At 33.9% G+C, this 20,319-nt stretch overlaps 1 protein-coding gene across 2 annotated transcripts in view; it reads right to left on the reverse strand.

Annotated features, from left to right (window-relative positions):
* plxna3 (plexin A3) overlaps positions 1–20,319 on the reverse strand; it is a 350,688-nt gene that overhangs the window by 18,377 nt on the left and 311,992 nt on the right. For both annotated transcript variants that reach the window (XM_073909723.1, NM_001098489.1), the window contains 3 exon segments: positions 19,963–20,219; positions 17,850–17,916; positions 7,738–7,884 (listed from right to left, as the gene is read on the reverse strand). In XM_073909723.1, the coding sequence (XP_073765824.1) occupies positions 7,738–7,884; positions 17,850–17,916; positions 19,963–20,219 (471 nt within the window).

Raw genomic sequence — 20,319 nt, forward strand, 5'->3', positions numbered from 1 at the left:
ACAAAACACACAAACACATACATAAGTGCATACTTATATATGTATTTATACATACAAACACACAGGAACACACACATGTGTGCACACACAAACACACATTCACGCTCAAAAACAAACACAAATGCACAGACATACACTCACAAACATGCGGGCACTTAAATGCATATGCACACAAGCACAAACATAAACATGCACAAACTCAAACACACACACAAACAAACAAACCAAACACACAAACAAAACAGAAACAGATACACAAGCGCACACAAACAAACACCCACACACATAAACAAACACCTACACAAAACCAAACACAAAGCCTTCAGAGCATGGCGAAAGGTCAAGGCACATTTGATTCCACACAGTGTGCGACTGGATCTCAGTTTGCCCCTGCTCTGCCTGTGTATCAAAGATTGATCGGGATCCCGTTTCAGGCTCGAGCTTGATTTATCATAATAGCCATCCCAACTTTAACTGTTATGTCAATGCTGAAATATTTATCCGCCAGCAAAGCAGCATTCGGAATATGTGAAACGTGCAGGTTTTGATAAAACGCTCACAGATCGATAAAAACAAACGGCAAGAGGCGATTGATCCGGCCACAAACAGCAACTCATATGGCACTTCTGAAGGTAAAAGATACTTCAGGCTGGAGTGAGCAATCTTGCGCATGTTTCAATAGTCGCTCATATCTCTCTTTAATATGCAGAGACAAGTATGAGTAGGATATTTATAGGGCCATTTCTCTGAAAAGTGTAAACAGAGGCTCGCTTGTGCTCACAAAATATCGATCTGTTTGTTTTTAGCAGCCTGAAGAGAACAGCAGTACTGACTCAACCAATGGTATGACTTTGGAGGTGAGACTTTTGATTGATTGACCAATGAGAGATGAAGTGTTCAGAATAAAGATACTGCACACACACGCACGCACGCACACACACACTCACACACACACACACACACACACACACACACACACACACACACACACACACACACACACACACACACACACACACACACACACACACACACACACACAGAATTTGGATGCGAGACTTTTATATGACTGGCTAATGATAAAGTATTTAGCATAAAGTTCCAAAATAAATTTTAATTAATTGCTTCATTTAAATTAACTAATTTAAAATAATTAAAAATAATTAATAAAAAATTAAGCAATATTTGAACAATTAAATAAAAATAGAGATGTAATGAAAATTAAATCAAACAGTAGAATGAATCAAAAATAAATTAAAATAAAAAAATGGAATCAATTTTAAATAAATAATTCTAGTAAAATGCTTAAAATACTTAAAATGTAAAAAATCCAATACTTAAATAATAAAATTAAAGAAAAAATATAAATAAATATATATAAAATATAAATAAAAATAGTGAATGAAAATCATATCAAACAGTAGAATGAAAAATATTTTTTAATAAAAATTCCATACAAAAATTTATAAAATTTATTTTTATTTTTATTAATTATATAATTAAACAATAAAAGAAAAGAAAAACGAAAAAGAAAATAATTTTCAAACAAATAAATAAAAATAAAGATGGAATGAAAATCAAATCAAACAAATTAAATAATTAATAATTAATTAAATAATTAAACAATAAAATTAAAGAGAAGAAAAATATAAATAAATAATATTCAAATCCATTTTATTACGAAAATGTATTTTTTATTTTTTTTGTAGTTTTTTTTATTAAAAAATAATAATTTTTACAATAAAATATAAAAATTTTAAATGAAAAAATAAAATAACTTTCAATAAAAATTTAAACAAAAATTAATTAGCATGAACAATAAACAATAAAAAATTACATAAACAATAAAATGAAAGAAAAAATAATATTCAAACAATTAATTAAAAATACAGATGTAATAATAATCAAATTAAACAGTGGGATAAAATAAAAATATATATAATTAAAAAAATTTATTAAATATAAAATTCAAGTAAAAAATACACAGATTAAAAAACAAAAAGAATAAAGTTTCATATTAAAATCAAATTAAATAATTAAACAATAGAATGAAGGAAAATATTAGTCAAATCAATTAAATAAAAAAGAGAGATGCAATAAAAATCTAATGAAACAGTAGAATAAAACAAAAAAAATAATGAAAATATAAAATTAAATAAACAAGTAAAAAACGTAACAAACTACAATAAAAAAACAGACTCAAATAATAGAAATACAATAAAAAGTGCCCATATAAAACTAAATTAAAAAGTGCATGAACCATTTACTATGCTAAAAGCGTATTATTATACTGCATTAATAACAATTCACAAATAAGCTGTAGAATGTGCATCAGTTCATTTACGCTGCTTTCAGCAATTACCAAGCTAGTACTGTAAAATGCATATAACAGCTTGGTAAACAGGCAGTGGAGTTACATTAAAGAGCCGAGTGTTTCTTACGGGGCTGTGTTTTGATATATCTCCATTCACCCCGTGACAACAGTCCATATAAATTCATGAGAGGAGCTTTTGTGCGCGCTAATCGTGTGATTAAAACAATGCATCTGGCAGTGGTGCGCGACTCTGCATCTGTAATCGTGACCACTCGCTGATCATTAGCTCACGGCGACTCCAGACGCAGCTCCACACGTGATTTCAACTCAATTACACAGTAAATTATGGAGGTCTCCCGGAGAAAGAGCTATATTTAGGACATCCGGCGCTGGTTTAGGATTGGGATGAAACTTGGAGCTTGGAGAAAATTAGGGTTTTATGAAAGCTTAACAACATAAGGATCAGTCTTTGGCTCCCTTTGTGTGTGTGTGTGCGTGTGTGCGTGTGTGCGTGTGTGCGTGTGTGTGTGTGTGTGTGTGTGTAAATGTGTAAAGGTGACTTTAGTGTTCTCCAGCACGTGTTCACACTCCCACAGCCAGATTTTCTGCTTAACTGAACTGCTTCGTGGCCAAAAGATGTTCTTTTCCCACATTTTTCTTAACTAAATTTTGAAATATTAGTTATTAATGTCATTTAAATGAACATTAATGATTTAGATATTTGATTGATGCTTTAACTAGCCATAAATAATAGTATACATTGATGGCAATTTATGAAATCATCTATCATTACAGGTGGCACACATATTAAACTTGTAGCTAATAGTAATATACATATGACATATTCATTATATTGGTTATAAAAAAATAGTTAGTTATATAGATGCATATTTTATTATAATAAACATTTTATAATACACACAATATATGATTTATTATGTAATGTAAAAATAATAGCAATTTTAAGTATTATATAAAACAGCATTGCAAATATACTTACAAATCATTATAATTAATGCTATTATAATACAACATAAATATGTAGCAATTATATAATAGTAATTATAATTATATGAGTGTGTATACATATTATAAATATTAGAAAAAGGTATAATTAATCAAATTATTTGGCTACATTTTTGATAGAATTGAGAAAATATTAAACAAAAATGAAGTCAGAAAATGTATAAAATTGTACAATTTAGTTTACTAAATTATTCATCCCAATTATGGTAATTAAAAAAAATACTATATATAATAATACAGTTGTATATTTAATAATATTAATTATAATAAATATTTAATAATGTTAACAACATAAACAATGTATAAATGATTAAATTTGTAATAGGATGATTATGATACAATAACTTGCCTAATTACCCTAACCTGCCTAGTTAGCCTAATTAAATTAGGCCTGTACAAAAGCTGTATAAAAGTGTCCTAAAAAATATCTAGTCAAATATTATTTACTGTCATCATGGCAAAGATAAAATAAGTCAGTTATTATAAATGAGTTATTAAAACTTTTATGTTTAGAAATGTGTTGAAAAAATATCTCCGTTAAACAGAAATTGGGGAATACAGTACAGAAAATTATTTGCCTATGAATTGTTTTTCTTTTTCAAATATTTCCCAAAAGATGTTAACAGAGCAAGGATTTTCTCACAGCATTTTCTATAATATTTCTTCTTCTGGATATAGTTTTATTTGTTTTATTTGGGCTAGAATAAAAGCAGTTTTTATTTTTTTTAAAAACAATTTAAGGTCAATATTATTAGCCAATTTTAGCAATATTTATTTTTAATCGTCTACAGAACAAAACACTGTTATACAATGACTTGCCTAATTACCCTAATTTACCTAATTAACCTAGTTAAGCCTTTAAATGTCACTTTAAGCTGAATACTAGTATCTTGAAAAATATCTAGTCAAATATTATGTAAGGTCATCATAGCAAAGATAAAATAAATCAATTATTAAAAATGAAGGATTAAAATCATCGTTAAACAAAAATAGGGAAAAAATAAACAGGGGGGCTAATAATTCAGGAAAGCTAATAATTCTGAGTTTAACTGTGCATGGAGCATTACAGGTGAGCCTGACCTTTTTCTCAGGGCCCCCCGAGGCCTCTCTTTAGGATTGACACTGAAGACAGCTGAATAACTGGGCTACAAATTGAATCCTTTAAGCTGATCTATCCTGAATACTGTGCTATTGATGATCTGTCCTGTAGCTTTAACTACCACTGAGGAGCCATAGATTAAAGCTCATTCATTGGTCGACTCGTATTGTTCCATTTAAAATCAATGCGCAGACAGTAAATATGCTCTTTTGTGCAGTCATGTTTGTGTGTGCGAGAGATAGAGAGTGTATTTTTTCAGTCCGTCTAATAGATTAATGAAGAGCTTTGTGTTTGTTCTGCTGTGATAAATGTTCAGATTTGTTTCAGTCATCTGATGAAAGCCACACACATTTCACTTCATTAGTTTTTTTCTCTTGAATCTTTCACAAACACTGCGCTCAAAAGTCACTTTATAACCTATTCTGATATGATCTTTCTGAAAAAGCTCACATGAACCGGGTAATTATTGTTCACAAATTTTGTTTTTTTTCAGGAAGACATTTTTTTCTGTATTGCAGGTTTTCAAAGTCTGCTTGAATTGGAAGTTGCTTATACTTTTATTTCAGTACGTTGATGTGCTTCGAACTGAAACTAATTATCGAGAATACAACATCCTTACAAAACACTCTATATGTATCTATAAAAACATTGTGCATTTCTGAGTGTGCCTCACAACAGTGAGTGGGGTTGTTAAACCACCTGTTAAAAACATTCTTCTCTCTCTATATGCACTGGACGATTTTAAACTCCATCTTAGGGCTGGGCGATTAATCGAAAAGTAATCGAAATCGACATTCAGAATCTATAATCGATCAAATTTTTCCAGGTCAGTTTTTTTCAATTACTTTCCCTACCGTGTGTGGACTGAGGAGTCACGTGACTCCGCTCTGTTAAGGCTGAATTATACTTAATATATTATGATTTAGACTTATTATTATGATTTTGTACTTCAGCCAAGGCCATGTATACAGTTTGCATACCCGCGCAGTGTTTAAAAAAATTACTTATACATCACAATAGCTGCATTTACACTGCTATGATACGAAAAACCCCTCTTTGCGTTATGCTGTTCAAAAACAGTGAGGCTGGTGCTAAACTAGGGCTCAGAGGGACTGTAGCTCAATCAGAATATTGAAGAGCCCTGTTTTAGTCACCCATACGGGTAATCAGATGTCCCAATTTTCCCAGGACAGTCCCTTATTTTGACACTAGAGAACTGTCCAGTCAAAGGTAGGCTAACCAAGCTCGTCGTAGAACAAAATGTTGAATTCAAACAGTCTTCATCATTGAGACACTTGTACATGTAGTAACAGAAGCTGAGAGAGGGGGAATCATACTGAATGGACATGCAGCTGGACTCAAACCAGCGCGCCAATAACCATCACACACTATAACCGAGACAGTTTGCGAACAAATCAAATAGCCTACACAAGCAGTTATCAAAATATCCATCATTGCAGAGTATCTATCTCAAGTAAATACACTCGATTATGCTTTACGGTGAGTCTAACTAAACCAGTTAGAAAGCAAACTTTTTTTATGAAGGTTAACTTTGCCCCTTTTGTGAAAACGACAGTAATAATATGGAGCAATGAAATACTGGCCCTGACTGTCATCAGACAATTTATCTGACGCAAAATAAATAAATACATAAATAAAATAAGGATGCTAGCCTTCTGAACTCAGAACACCTAAATAAGCTATTTTGGATATTTAAAGCATGGATATTAAAGATATTATATCATTAGGGATTTATGGGCAACTAAAGGTCTAAAGAACCTTTTTAAAAGTAACCCCCTATTTAAAGTATTTATTATAAAGCACTAATTTAAGAAGTATTGCAAATGTTTTTCTTTTGTTTTGCTGATTTTAGCAGCCTGTTTGAACTTTAACTTAATGTTGTATACTTGTAGGCCTATTTAAACAAAATATATGGAAAAAATACATAATAATCTAATATAAACCAAATGGTGGAAAATTAGATAATAATATTAATTAACAAATTATTAATATTAATAACAACGAGAATAATAACAACAACAAATAATAAATATGTATATATGTGTGTGTGTGTGTGTGTGTGTGTGTGTGTTTAGAAAGTTATTCAACCTCCTTTGAATGATGTTTAACAGAGCATGGAAATTTTTATAGTATGTCTGATAATATTTTTTCTTGCGGAGAAAGTCTTATTTGTTTTATTTCGGCAAGAATAAAAGCAGTTTTGAATTTTTTAAATACCATTTTAGGGACAAAATTATTACCCCTTTAAGCTAATTTTTTTTCTGAAATTCTACAGAACAAACCATCGTTATAGAATAACTTGCCTAATTACCCTAACCTGCCTAGTTAACCTAATTAACCAAGTTAAGCCTTTAAATGTTACTTTAAGCTGTATAGAAGTGTCTGAAAAATATCTGCTAAAATATTATTTACGGTCATAATGGCAAAGCTAAAATAAATTAGTTATTAGAAATGAGTTATTAAAACTATTATGTTTAGAAATGTGTTAAAGAAATCTTCTCTCCGTTAAACAGAAATTGGGGAAAAAAAAAAACAGGGGAGCTAATAATTCAGGGGGGCTAATAATTCTGACTTCAACTGTATATATATTTATATAAATTAAATCACATTTATTTGATTTTGATTATTCCACTTTGGGAACCACTGATCAAGCTAACGCTTGTTGACAATAGCTTGTTGTATAGTGCACTGCAACACACTTTATTTGTTATGACTTAGAATAATGTTAACTTAACAGTAACAGCCACAATTAGCATATTGTTTAGCTGTGCATGTACTAAATAATCAATGTGCTACATCCGAACTGACCACACTGCATTTTTTCAATAATAATTTCAATAATTTTTTCTATAATCAATTTATATTCTGACCTTAGATTAATTAAAGTGGACACTTCTGCGCATATATATAAATACATTTTATATACAATTTATTTGTGTCCCTTTCAAAAATTGCTCATGAGAAAAAATTATATTTATTTTCCACTCCCTACTGTTAAATTAAATTTAGACCCATGCCAAAATGTGCATCTACATCATTAGGAAAATACAAGTACTGTATTGGGAATGATATTCGATATTAAATGTCTCAGAGCAGGAAAACTGAAAAAGTGATTTGCTCAAATGTATATGAAGTCAATGTGGAGTCAAACACTTGTGCTGCTCTGGGGCTGCTGGGAGTCAGAAAGAGGAATTATGGGATACGTGTGTGTGTGTGTGTGTGTGTGAGAGAGAGAGAGAGAGAGAGAGAGAGAGAGAGTCACCACAGGGACACTGACCAGCTGCTTGTAGTCGATTTGCTGTCGGATGAGCTTGTCTTCGCTCAGGGAGTATCTGGCCTCTCCTGTGATGGCGTCTATGGGGCCTTTCTCCATCTGCTGTTTTATAGCACAGTACAGCATAAACAGAGGCTCGCCCGCACACTCCTGCACAAGGAAAGAGAGAGAGAGAAACACAGAGAGGTCATTTCTACACTTCTGATGCATCTCATTTTCTCCCTCAGGTCACTTATGATGTTAGTCAAGGTTTCTTGGAGCAACGCTTCCACCTTTACACTGACCTACAGAATTAAAACAGATTTCTGCGTATATGGGTCAAAGAAGAAAAGGGGGTTATAAACATCAAAACAACAGGCAGAAATGCTTTAAAGAAGACACCCACTAAAATGTCATTCAGTATATCATGAGTTTATATTCCAAAAATAAATACAATATCTTGTCAGATCAGGAATAAAATATTATTTAATTGTTATTTTAAATCTCTGTACTTTAAATCCACTATCCTCCACACCCACTTCTTAATACTAAATTAATTAAATTAAAATATCAAAATGTGTATGATCTCTTATTATTTATATATGTTACAAAATGTCAACAAAATGTTTTTGCTCTTTTAAAAATTTTTATTGAATATTTTTCCATAACACATAAATTTGGGTGTACTCATTGTAAACCATCATCATATGTTATTTTGTTAGATTAGCTCCAGATTTGGCCATAGTAATCTGCTAGTGTTTTTGTGCTTTGGTTTGGCTTTTTGGGGTTAATTATTGTAATATCCCAATAACAACAGAGAAATACTGAGAAATCTCTGTAGACTGATGGCATTTCATGCCGTTCAGTCTGTTTTGTCATCACTTTAGACATTGCGCTAGAGAATCATCAATTACTAGCTCTAAAGTGACATTAGTCAAGTTGCAACGGTCTCTGCTTTTCTGATGGTCAGCTGCAGATAAGAACGACTGGCGAAAGGAAGTAGTTCCACCTACAAAAGGTTTTTCAGACTCTCTGTGTTTGATTTTCTTATTTATATACACAATTATGCCCTCAAAGTGTTGTATAAACATAATATCACACTCGTAGCAGTGTGATATGGCTGTATATTATCACTGGTGGGACACTAAGGCACTCGACCACTCAGGCACTTATATATCTCAGTATTATGCTGAACGATGATGGGACATTATTTCACCAATATATTTTGACATTTTATTTAAACAAAAATATCTGAAACATTATCATCATTTGAAGTAGATACTTCATTTGCTTTTAATACTCTATGTATATGAAATCATTTTCAAAAAACTAATTTGTTCTTTGGCCAATAAATACAGTAAAAAAGTTTGCACTCAGTTACAGCACTAATTAACTAATAAGCTGTTTCATAGCATTTTGTGAAGCTTAACAAGCATGAAATTTGGTCATACAATTTCTTTAATTCAGCAAGGATGCATTGAACTGATTTAAATAATGCATAACTAAACTTAAATAAACTTATGATGTAAGAAAAACATACAATTTCATATAAACAATGATAAATTCTTTTCAAACGCTTAAATCATACTACTAACGCAGTGGTCGGGAGGGGGGTTTGGTGATTTCTAAAAATCTCATTTATTTTATTAAATTATTAGAACTATCAAATTGTTTCCATAACCTGCAGAATATAAAAATAGTTTTTAACGTATAATATATTTAATATAGAGTTAATATTTAATAGTTACATAAAAAAAACATGCAAATAAAAAATCATCAGTTTAAAAAAAAAAAAATTTCGTTGGATTGCTACCCCTGGGGTTATTTTGCTAGATTAACATCACATCAATAGCAATAGTTGCCGCAGATTGATTTTATGATACAATGTTAAACTTTGACACCTTTATGGCACTCACATACTGTACATTTAAAAAAAAAAGAGGCCACGACTAAACAAGAAGGACGATCTCCAAGTCTCCAAAATTGAACCAAACATAGTCTTGTGCTGTAAACATTGTGCTCACCATTCTCATTAAGTGCAATTAATGTTAAATTGAACAAATGAATAATAATTTTTAAAAATAGACTGTTGCATTTTTGTGTCGTCAATAAGCTTGTTTATATAGTTCCTATTGGTGTGTGTGCACCATTGTATGCAATATTAGTATGCTTATAACTGCCTCCGAGAATAGAGGGGGTCGCAAGTCACTGGTGTTGTTATTTTAGGGGTCGCAGGCTGTAAAGTTTGAGAACCCCTGTACTAATGGATCATTAAGCCTAAATTAAGGTCTAAATCACATACATATATAAGTTTTTTGAAATAGTAATGATTACATTTTATTTAGTTTGTACAGAAGTGTATGCATCCTTGATAAGCAAAAGAAAAATTAAGGATAAAAAAAATTAAAAAGCAACAAAAATCAAACCCCATTTAGTACAGTGCTTACATTTCTTGCGCATATAAACCTTGTGAACGTTTAAGTACTCTTACGCCAGCATCATAATGTCCAAAAGAGCAGGAAAATGTTGTTTTCCATTACAAGTCTCCTTTAAAACCTTTTACCTTTAAAGAACACACTAAAGAACTTCCTGTGCAAAATACCACAGAACATCAATTCAATAAAACCACAATGAGCTGTAATTTTCACACTCTCCGAAAACGCCTAATTGCAGCTTTAAATACAGAGGAAAGAGCAGTGAAAGAAAAAGACACATTCTGACCAAAAGGATGCAGGAAAAAAAAGAAAGAAAAACATAATAAATGCGTGCAGAAAATGAGAGACACGGCCGATCACAGCTCTTTTCAGATGGCATTTGTGAAGTGTAGAGAAGTCTCCAATTACCCACTTAAAAGCGTTTGATGACTAAACAGCGATACTGAGGGGAGGCTATTATTTAGTTCTTAGGCGAGATCAGCTTGACATTATTAATTACAGCATGACATCCTGAATCATGCTCTTCGAACGCAGGCGAAAAGGGTTACCCAGCATCCATTGCACGCGTAAAAGCAAATCATTCTAAACAAGCAGCCTCCGAACTCGATGTCAAATACATTTAGGCTTAATATATACATCAAATCTGCTGCATTTTGGAGGCTGTGATGATTCTGGCTCTGTCTATTATTCATAATCTGGCCGTTAGACCTTGTTATGACACAACAGATGCGTGTCGGAAGAGCCGCGCCAGGTTTCTTTGAACGTACGATTCACACAGTTTAACGTATGCAGTGTAAAGGCAGATGACACGAATTAAAAGCACAAGAGGAAGGCCTTAATATTGCTTTTCAGATGCTTATGTAAGCTTTGTAGGGCTAGTTTAAAATCTAAATGAAGATTCGATATTATTGCAACTATTATTATTGTTGTTGTTTAAACCTGTATTAATTTATTTTGTAAAACTCTAATGGAATTATTCAAGCAAAAGAAAAGAAAAGAAGAGAAAAGATAAAATGAAATAAAAAAGGAAACAAATAGAAATTAAACGAAACATAAATTGAAACAAACATAAATTGAAACAAAATGAAACAAAACTAAATGATACATAATGAATTGAAATAAAACAAATCTTAACAAAACAAAATGAGACAAAACAAAACCTAAACAAATTTAAACAAAACAAAATAAACAGAAACAAACAAAATAAACCAAAACAAATCAAAGTGAAACATAAATTAAAATAATACAAATCAAAACAAACCGAAACAAATCGAAACGAAACATAACAAATTGAAACAAAATTGAAACAAATCAACTGAAAACCAAACAAAATAAAACAAAACTAATTGAAACAAAACTAATTGAAACAAAACAAAATAAACCGAAATGAAACATACCAAATTGAAACAAAAAATTGAAACAAAACAAATCGAAACCAAACAAAAATGTAACAAATTGAAACAAAACTAATCGAAACAGAACAAAACAAACTGAAACAAAACAAATCGAAATGAGACATAACAAATTGAAACAAAACAAACCGAAGTAAACAAAACTAATTTAAACAAAACAAATCGAAATGGAAAAAACCTCCAAACCAAAACAAAATAAACCTAAACACAAAAAAACAAAACATATTGAAAAGAAAAAATCTAAATGAAACTTCACAAATTGAAACAAAACAAATCGAAACAAAACAAAACAAAACAAAAGACTTTCAAAATTAACAAAAGTAAACTTACAAAACACTAACTCAAAATTTGATGTTGCACATACAGAAATTAAGGATGAAAATCTTACTTAACTTGACTGCGGACTATCAAGTTAAAGGGAAACTCATTTTAACTTAAGTTTTAGATGAAAACAAATCCACAAGACTTACATAATTCCAACTAATGTCATTAAAATAAGCTGCCATTTTCTGGTCTGATAACTAGGTTAGCCAGCTGAAAAGCAAAACATTGAATGACCACACTAACAGCATGGAAATCTTATATTTGATATCCAACATTATAGATAAATGCAAAGCAACTTAGAGCTAATTTTCAGCAAAAACACTTTGTTGGACCCATTTTTTGGTTGTAATTTTCTTTTTACACCACTAGAGGGTTTATAATTTATTTACATGTATGCTCTAGTATCGATGACCTGGCGGGTGATATCACATTATCATTATCACACAGGTAGCACTGTTGCCTCCCAGCAAGAAGGTCGCTGGTTCGAGACCCGGCTGGGTCAGTTAGCATTTCTGTGTGGAGTTTGCATGTTCTCCCCGTGTTGGCGTGGGTTTCCTCCAAGTGCTCTGGTTTTCCCTTACAGTCCAAAGACATGGGCTATAGGTGAATCGAATAAGCTAAATTGGCCGTACTGTACCAAGGAAACGCATCAGAACCAACAATCGAAGTGTGCGCACCTACACATTTTGTTTGGTTACTTCGTAAGTCTATCAAAATACAGAATTTTTTATAGTACATTTTAGGATTCTTTTGATGGTGATTGTTTTATTTGAATGTATTTCCTTGCAATACGACACCAAGCTATTTAGCAAATAGTTTTTGGTTCGATTTCATCGACAGCCCCAGGCTACAGTTAGTTTTCATCATATGACTTAATCCCCATCCTAGTATGTCAGCAGGCTGACAGATATTTTACAGACATTTTTCAGGTTTAGAGGCCAAGCAAATCCAGTTTAAGACCAGATAATTCTGGCTAAAACTCTCCTTGCGCAAAATACATAAAAAAGGCCCATAAAATTTTAGAACAACAAGAGAATAACTTTAATTTTTAAAGGAAGTAATGATTCAAGGTGGACATTTATATATACACATTACGTTTATATATTCAATATGTTGTTACAAAGATCCCCAAAACTTGTTTTATGCACAGTGACATAAATATAAAACACACTATATATAAATGCTTTGGCTCTTGATATAGAAGCACACACCCAGGCAGAGCAATAGAGCCGTACTGAGAAGGCATTTGCTGGTAATTACTTCTAGAGGCCTGTATGGAGGCCAAAACACTTTAACATCTGCACTGATGGGACGTAAAGACACCGGGCGGCCAGCCAGAGCTTCGTTCCAGCCCTGAATGCACAAAGGGCCTGATGTTCCTGCCCTCGGCGCTAATAGCCATCTCTATCAGCTGTAGCCCGATTCGTACGGCATCTTGGTGACCTCTGGAGCACCTGACGGATGTGGGATTGAGCAAACTGTGGCATTCCTGAGGTGATATCTGGAGCGTGGGCTTTGGGGAGATTTATTAGCGGGCTTTGCTATGAGTCAGTCCGTCAAAAACGTCAGCACGGAAAAATGTTGTTATAAACAAGATGATTGAGGCTCTTGCTCAATTAGAGCACATTATTGAAGAGGTCTTGAACTGAGATATTGAAATTTGCTTGGTCTTTCGACATCATTACATAATAAAAACACTCTAAAGGTTGAATATGGTATTGCCTTTACTGATCCACCATCACCGATTCACCTCCTTGTTTTACTCTGGGCATGCAAGACGCTAGACGGGATGGTTCTTTGGGGCTTCTCCACACCGCAACTCTCCCAGATGTGGAAAAGACAGCAAAGGTGGACTCAATATATGTTTCACGCTGAATCCGAAACTTTCCTCTGTAATTTTTGCATGTTAAAAAATAAATTCGACCACACGTTGTGTCAATGGCGTTGACATACTGCCTCTGAAAATTTTGTATGTCATAAATTTTTTTTTATTGGATTAGAATTTTTACATTTCGGCATTCGAAAAGGCATTTTAAAAGGTGTTTTGACAATTGAAGGCTGTCGCACAAGCAAAAGGCAAAACTCAAAATGGTGTCGGAGACAACACACTTTATGATAAGCAAAGTATAGAATATAAAAACAATATAAAGTTATTCATTCATTCATTCATTTTCTTGTCGGCTTAGTCCCTTTATTAATCCGGGGGGAATGAACCGCCAACTTATCCAGCAAGTTTTTACGCAGCGGATGCCCTTCCAGCCACAACCCATCACTGGGAAACATCTACACACACATTCACACACACAATCATACACTAAGGACAATTTAGCTTGTACCGCATGTCTTTGGACTGTGGGGGAAACTGGAGCACCCAGAGGAAAACCACGCGAAGGCAGGGAGAACATGCAAACTCCACACAGAAACGCTAACTGAGCCGTGGTTCGAACCAGCGACCTTCTTGCTACCTACTGCGCCACTGCCTCGCCAATACAAAGTTATTATGAAGAAAACCTTGAATAAGTGGGGATAATCCCACAGCTCTTTGATAGGGAGGTAAAACTCTAAGGATGGGATGGACCCAATATTTCCACCTTTTTTTTTTTGTTAAGCAGGGAGAAGACAACAACTCAACTTTGCTACTCAAAGACTCCAATTTTGTACTGCTTTGCAAATTATTTTGCAATGGATTATTTAATACGAATCGGACTCGGCATGTAAGTTTTGTATGCATTATAAATTTTTTGGGTTTAAATCAGAAAAAACGAATATGAAAATTTCGAACTTCAGTGAGCAAAGACCTTAAGCACGACTGAGAGTCGATTTCAAACAGAATTGATTCCTTGATTGAGGAATTGAGAGTCCATTTCTCAAGGTTCGTAACGACTCCAATTGAAAAGAATGAATGATTACCTGTGTTGGGCAGTAGGGTCGCTATAAGTAGTGATGTTACTTACTCAACTACTTTTCTCAGGAGTGTGACTGTAGCATTGTAAGGTCCACCCAGTTGGCCCAATGCCGGTGTCCACTGGTGGATGAAGGTTCACTGCATGTTCGGTCTTTCCAGTGCACAATGTTGATTTATATTAAACTTAACTCATATCTGACTCCAATTTTAGTATGAGATGGTTTAGAATATTAATATATTTATCCTTGTTTTATCTGACTCCAATTATAAAACATTAAGAAGATTATATCAATATGTAATTTAGATAAATGTTTGAACCGTTTGTCTTCACTAGTAACTATTACATCCGTTCATTCGGGTGCTCATGTCGCTCAGAGAAATCGCCTCGGCCGAAGGCGTCCCTCACGGTCACACTCCGGTCAGTCTTGAATATTAAACATAGGTAAATTGACTAATACTTTAGATGGCCGCTACCAGCGCGCTCGTTCTAAAATACTTTAGTTAGTCCCGCTTAGATGTACACCTTTGAGTTAAGACATTCATCATTTCTAATTAGAGGTTAGGGCATTAATATAAATGTACCCGACTACTGGACTCTATAGTAACTTTGGTTTTCACCAAGCCCATGGTTTCCCATATGAACTTAATTTAGAATAATATTACCTTCAAACAAAGGTCGGGTACCCAATCTAGGTTAGTCGTGCAACACCTTGTTGACCTAGACGGAAGTTATCGCCCTTTCCACCTAAGTACACATGAATCAATACCAAGAGTCAGCCGGATCGCTAAAACACAATTAGTGTGCCAGTGCTCCATCTCAATTGGATTTTAGTCCGTCTACTGACCTGACGCAAGACGTGCGGAAACAAGGATACAGCGTAATCTACTTGAATTAATAATTACAGAGTGAGCAAAATATGGTCAAACATTACAATTTATTAGTCAGGTAAATGTATTATGTCAATTCAATCAGTCAATTCATAAATTATCAATACAAAACATCAAATTATCAAAGATAAATCCAAGATGAAAAAGATGCATTCCTGACTTTGAAATATACATAACATGGGGCAGACCCCATGTTATGGGCTGATCTGGTTAGGCAGAATCGCCCCGAGTTTTTCTTAGACCTTACCTTAAATAATCCAAGAATTCCCTCAAGGAAGGGGGTGTGAATAACAAAGAAGGCATTCACACTTAGTGGAAAAGTCACACCCCTCACAGTGGTTCAAAAGATGCCTGAAGTTATATATTTATTGTTCTGATTATGTCTATTTCTGAGAGAATGAGACCATTGTACCAATCGCACTGAGACATTTCAAATGATATCAAACATGATGGTTAAAGTCAGTTTGGTTAATTTAAAACATTCAAATGACCATATGCGTGAGTTGGGGGGATGAAGCTGAGTTCAGCAATCTCAGATGCAAATGCAGCAGGAACTGGTTTTTCCGCATTCCCCACTGGTGGGTTGTGAAGTCACCAGTCTCTGTTTTCAGCTCATGTTTTGAATTGTCAAAGATATCAGAATATTTGCAATATTTCAATTCTTACAGCATCGCTACTTTCTAAATCAAATAGCTTTTCAGTAGCAAAGCAATTTTTTTTAGTCAAGTAAGAAAGTAGCGTCCACACAAGCTACATTTACCGATCGCGGAACAACAAGTGACGGCACTCACATTCACAGAGCTGTGAGGCCAGTGTCTAGCCAATGAAAGTAAATCCCTATGATGGCGAGAACGACGATTTCTTCTTCTTCCTGTTTTACAGTGGTCGACTACAAACTTTTTGGTGCGTAACTGCCACCTCTTGCTCTGCTCGGTGATGTCGCCAACCAATTGGGCTAACATGAGAAATTTGCTTGATGGAAAGATGACTGAGGGAGAGGAGTTATTTCTGAAGCAGAATTCCTTGTGAACATACCCTGAGAAGTACCTGTTAAGAAGCAATAACGTTAATTCTGATGCTGTGCTCCAAAAATACTTTAGTAATTTATAGTAATAGTATAGTATAGTAATTTATAGTAAGTACTATAATTAATTTGTTAATTAGTCCAATCAGTGTCCACAGATACAGGGACACTGGAGCATTTTAAAGACGTGATTCATCAGCGAATCGTTTGTACGTCAGCTTATAGACAAACCAGCTGATCGACAAGACTATGAAATACTCCAGTGTCCCTGTATCTGTGGTTAGACTCAGTAAATAGCGGTAAGTTCGGTGAACTGTTGACCTGAAATTAAATGACGTTTTTAAAACTTGAGTATTGATTGATACCAAATGTGAACTTAAATACTATAAATTACTTTAGTATTTTAAAACGCCTGGTTTTATTGGATTTTGTATTTTATATACTATAATTTGTACAGCACATTATTTGCAGTAAATAATTCAACTGAACAATTATGCCTCATATGTTTCATTGAATGTTTTATTGATCAGAATTGCAAAAACAGCTTTTAGCTTAGCTTGCTACATTTTCCAGAGGGTATATTTTAGTGTAGGTAAGCTACATTTTAAGTAGAGTAGCTAATAGCTTAGCTCACTAAATTTTTCAAGTAGTTTGCCCAACAATGATGATTACACTTTACTTTAAGTACCAATGTCCAATATTAAGGTAATAGATAATCTAAAGATGAGAATGTTTGAGTTTTGAGAACTTTATGGACTTCTTTTGCTTCAAATAACAGACAATATAAATGTGGACTGCTGATTATTACCTTTCAGTCTTCATTTAGGTTAATGGCGTTTATAGTTTTTAACTAAATGTCTGTATTTAATGCACACATTTGATGCACACATGCTGTTTTCCGGCTTTAAAATGTAAACCTGTTAGTCAATCACACCAGCAGACATTTACTTGAGACTCCGACACACATATTCAAACTGTGTTCTGATGGGTGGGGTCAAAGCAGAACCAAAAACAGCCGATCACTTCTAAATAATGATGTTTTTGACGTAACAATTTTAATAACATTGTAAGCTGACCTTAGAAAACTAGACAAATACAGCTGTTCATGATCCTTTTAAAAAGTACTGAATATTAAACAGATCACAAACCTTGAGGAAGCGGTGCAGAAGGAACGTGAACCAGTTGGTGAGCATCTTCTCTGCCACAGATTCAGTTCTGCAAAAACAAATAGAAATGCACATTGTGGTTCTTAGGTTGTTCTCAATGTCCTGTATGCTACATGGTTGTTAATGTGTTCTTAGTAACTTCAGCATGCTGCTAACTAGTTACTCGAGTATACTATGTGGTCGCTACAATGCTAAGGATATCCGGGAGGTTGCCAGTGTGTTGCTATGCATTTGGGGTGGAATTCTACAGCAGGAAATTATGGGGTTGCTATGAAATTGCTAGGTTGTTGCTAAGGTTGCTAAGGTGTTGCCATTTATTTATTAAAATATCCTGGGGTTTGTTTCTAGGCATTGCTAGGTGGTTGTGTAGGGTGTTTAGAGTGTTTTTAGTATGGTGCTATGCAGAGTATAAAGCGGTCCAGGGGTATAAAGCAAGGGTATAATAGTTTTAGATTTTTCATTAGTTTTCATATTTTGAAATTGCATAGTTTTTGTTTAGTTTTTATTCATTTCAGTATAAGTTTTAGTTCTGCAATATTTAAAATCATCATAATAAATATTGTTTAATAAAACTCAACCAAAGATTGGCTACTTTTTTTTTTTTTGGACACAAGAACGCTACCATCTACCACTACCATCTACCCATCCTCAAATTCAAATACAACAGCCCACAAAATAGCAGCCTTAAGTAAAATATGTGTGCAAGGCTACTTCTGAGGTTGGATACACAGTAGCGATGGAAAGTTCGGATCTTTAAAGTGAACTGGATCTTTTATGACAATCTTCCCAAGTTTGGACTCAACATATCAAAAATATGTGGTCAGCAATTGTAATTTCAGTCAGTTAAAACATCACCATGATCTGAAAAGTTTCTCACAATTAAGTTTTGCAACCCAACTGAAGCATGATTCACTTATTTAAATTCCATTGCCATTTTTAGTAATGAAATAAACGTGCGTTTCGCCAGAATCTTTCATTTAAGCCATCATATTTAAGCCATTTAGCTCAGTCTCAGCAGGCCGTCATGTACTGTTTGTGTTTAGTTCACTAAATTACGCATGTACAGCATTAGCGATTCACCGATTCTCAAATCTGATCTCTGTGTAATGTTCTAATAACTGAATAACTCAGCATATATTAGTTTATTTCAAGTCAGAGGGAGTATCAGGCATGATAAAAAGTAAGTTGTTTGTGAATAAGTGCTTAACGTTACTGGAGACGCAAATCATTTCAAATGATTCAGTTTGATTTGGTGAATTAGTTCAATCGGTTCACTTAAAAGATCTGGTTAACAATAACGATTAATTCTTGATCACGAACACTACTACAGAAATATAACCCATTATTGGGCACAAATGTGTTAAATTAATGTTTTTAAGTGTTTGCTCGGGTCGTACTTAATTTTGTCACCATGTTGCTGTCATATCCAGCTGTTGTTTTTGTCACGGGAGCAATAGCGAGGATTACTGGAAGAGGACGGACTTGATTTGGCCGATGGCATCTGGATTACAGACTAAGGTGCTGTAAGAGTCAAACACTTGGCAGCGCAAATTAAATAGATTTACTTCTAACAGCATGTATTAAAATACATTTACAAAGACAAAAACGAAGGACGTTTTTGCAATAATTTTAGCTATTTTTAGTTCGTTTTTTGTGAACACAATACAGTTACAGTTCTAGTTTAAAAATAAAACTCTCATATTTATTTTAGTTGACAAAAACGTTTTTTTTTCAATTCTAGTTTTCAATTTTTTCTTTCGTTTTTGCTACCATAATAACCTTGGTGTACAGATGTTTCTATGATGATATTCTGCAGCATTGCTAGGTCATCATAAGGTGGTTGCAAATGATGTACAGTATTGTTTGTTTTTAGTATGCTGCTCTAAAGGGCTCAAAGTGGGTTGAAAGATTGTTGCCATAGTACCGCTAAGATGTTCTGGGTGTTACTATGGCATTGCTATACAGTTTCTAATATGTTTTAGGGGTAGCTAGGCAGCTAAAATGTTCTGGTTGTGCCTTTTTTGCAGTTGATTACATGTTCTGGGGCTTGCTAAGTAAAGGAGGTAATATAAATGATCAAGCTCCATAATTTTACCGTCTAAGCAGTAGTTTAGGGTGGTTTCGGTTCTCCAAGTTCTTCTCGATCAGGTCGGCTAGCAGCTGTTTGAGAACCACAGTGGCGTACTCCATCCGTCCCTGCAGTGCCGCCATGAGGAGGGAGGCCACATTGCCACGATCCCGCATGGAGAAGGACCTTTGCGCCTCCAGCGTGTGGATGAAGGTCAGCAGGAACATCTTGTTGTGCAGCAGCTGACTGAACAAGCGCAGGGCCTTCTCCACATTAGCTGGAGACTGAAAAGAGCATTTGATTGAACGTCAGAAAAAGCAGGAGAACAAAACATAAATGGAAAAAATAGGCAGGAAAGAGATGAGAGAAACACGCGCAACAACA

This window comes from Danio rerio, chromosome 8, assembly GCF_049306965.1.
Source record: "Danio rerio strain Tuebingen ecotype United States chromosome 8, GRCz12tu, whole genome shotgun sequence".
Taxonomy (NCBI): domain Eukaryota; kingdom Metazoa; phylum Chordata; class Actinopteri; order Cypriniformes; family Danionidae; genus Danio; species Danio rerio.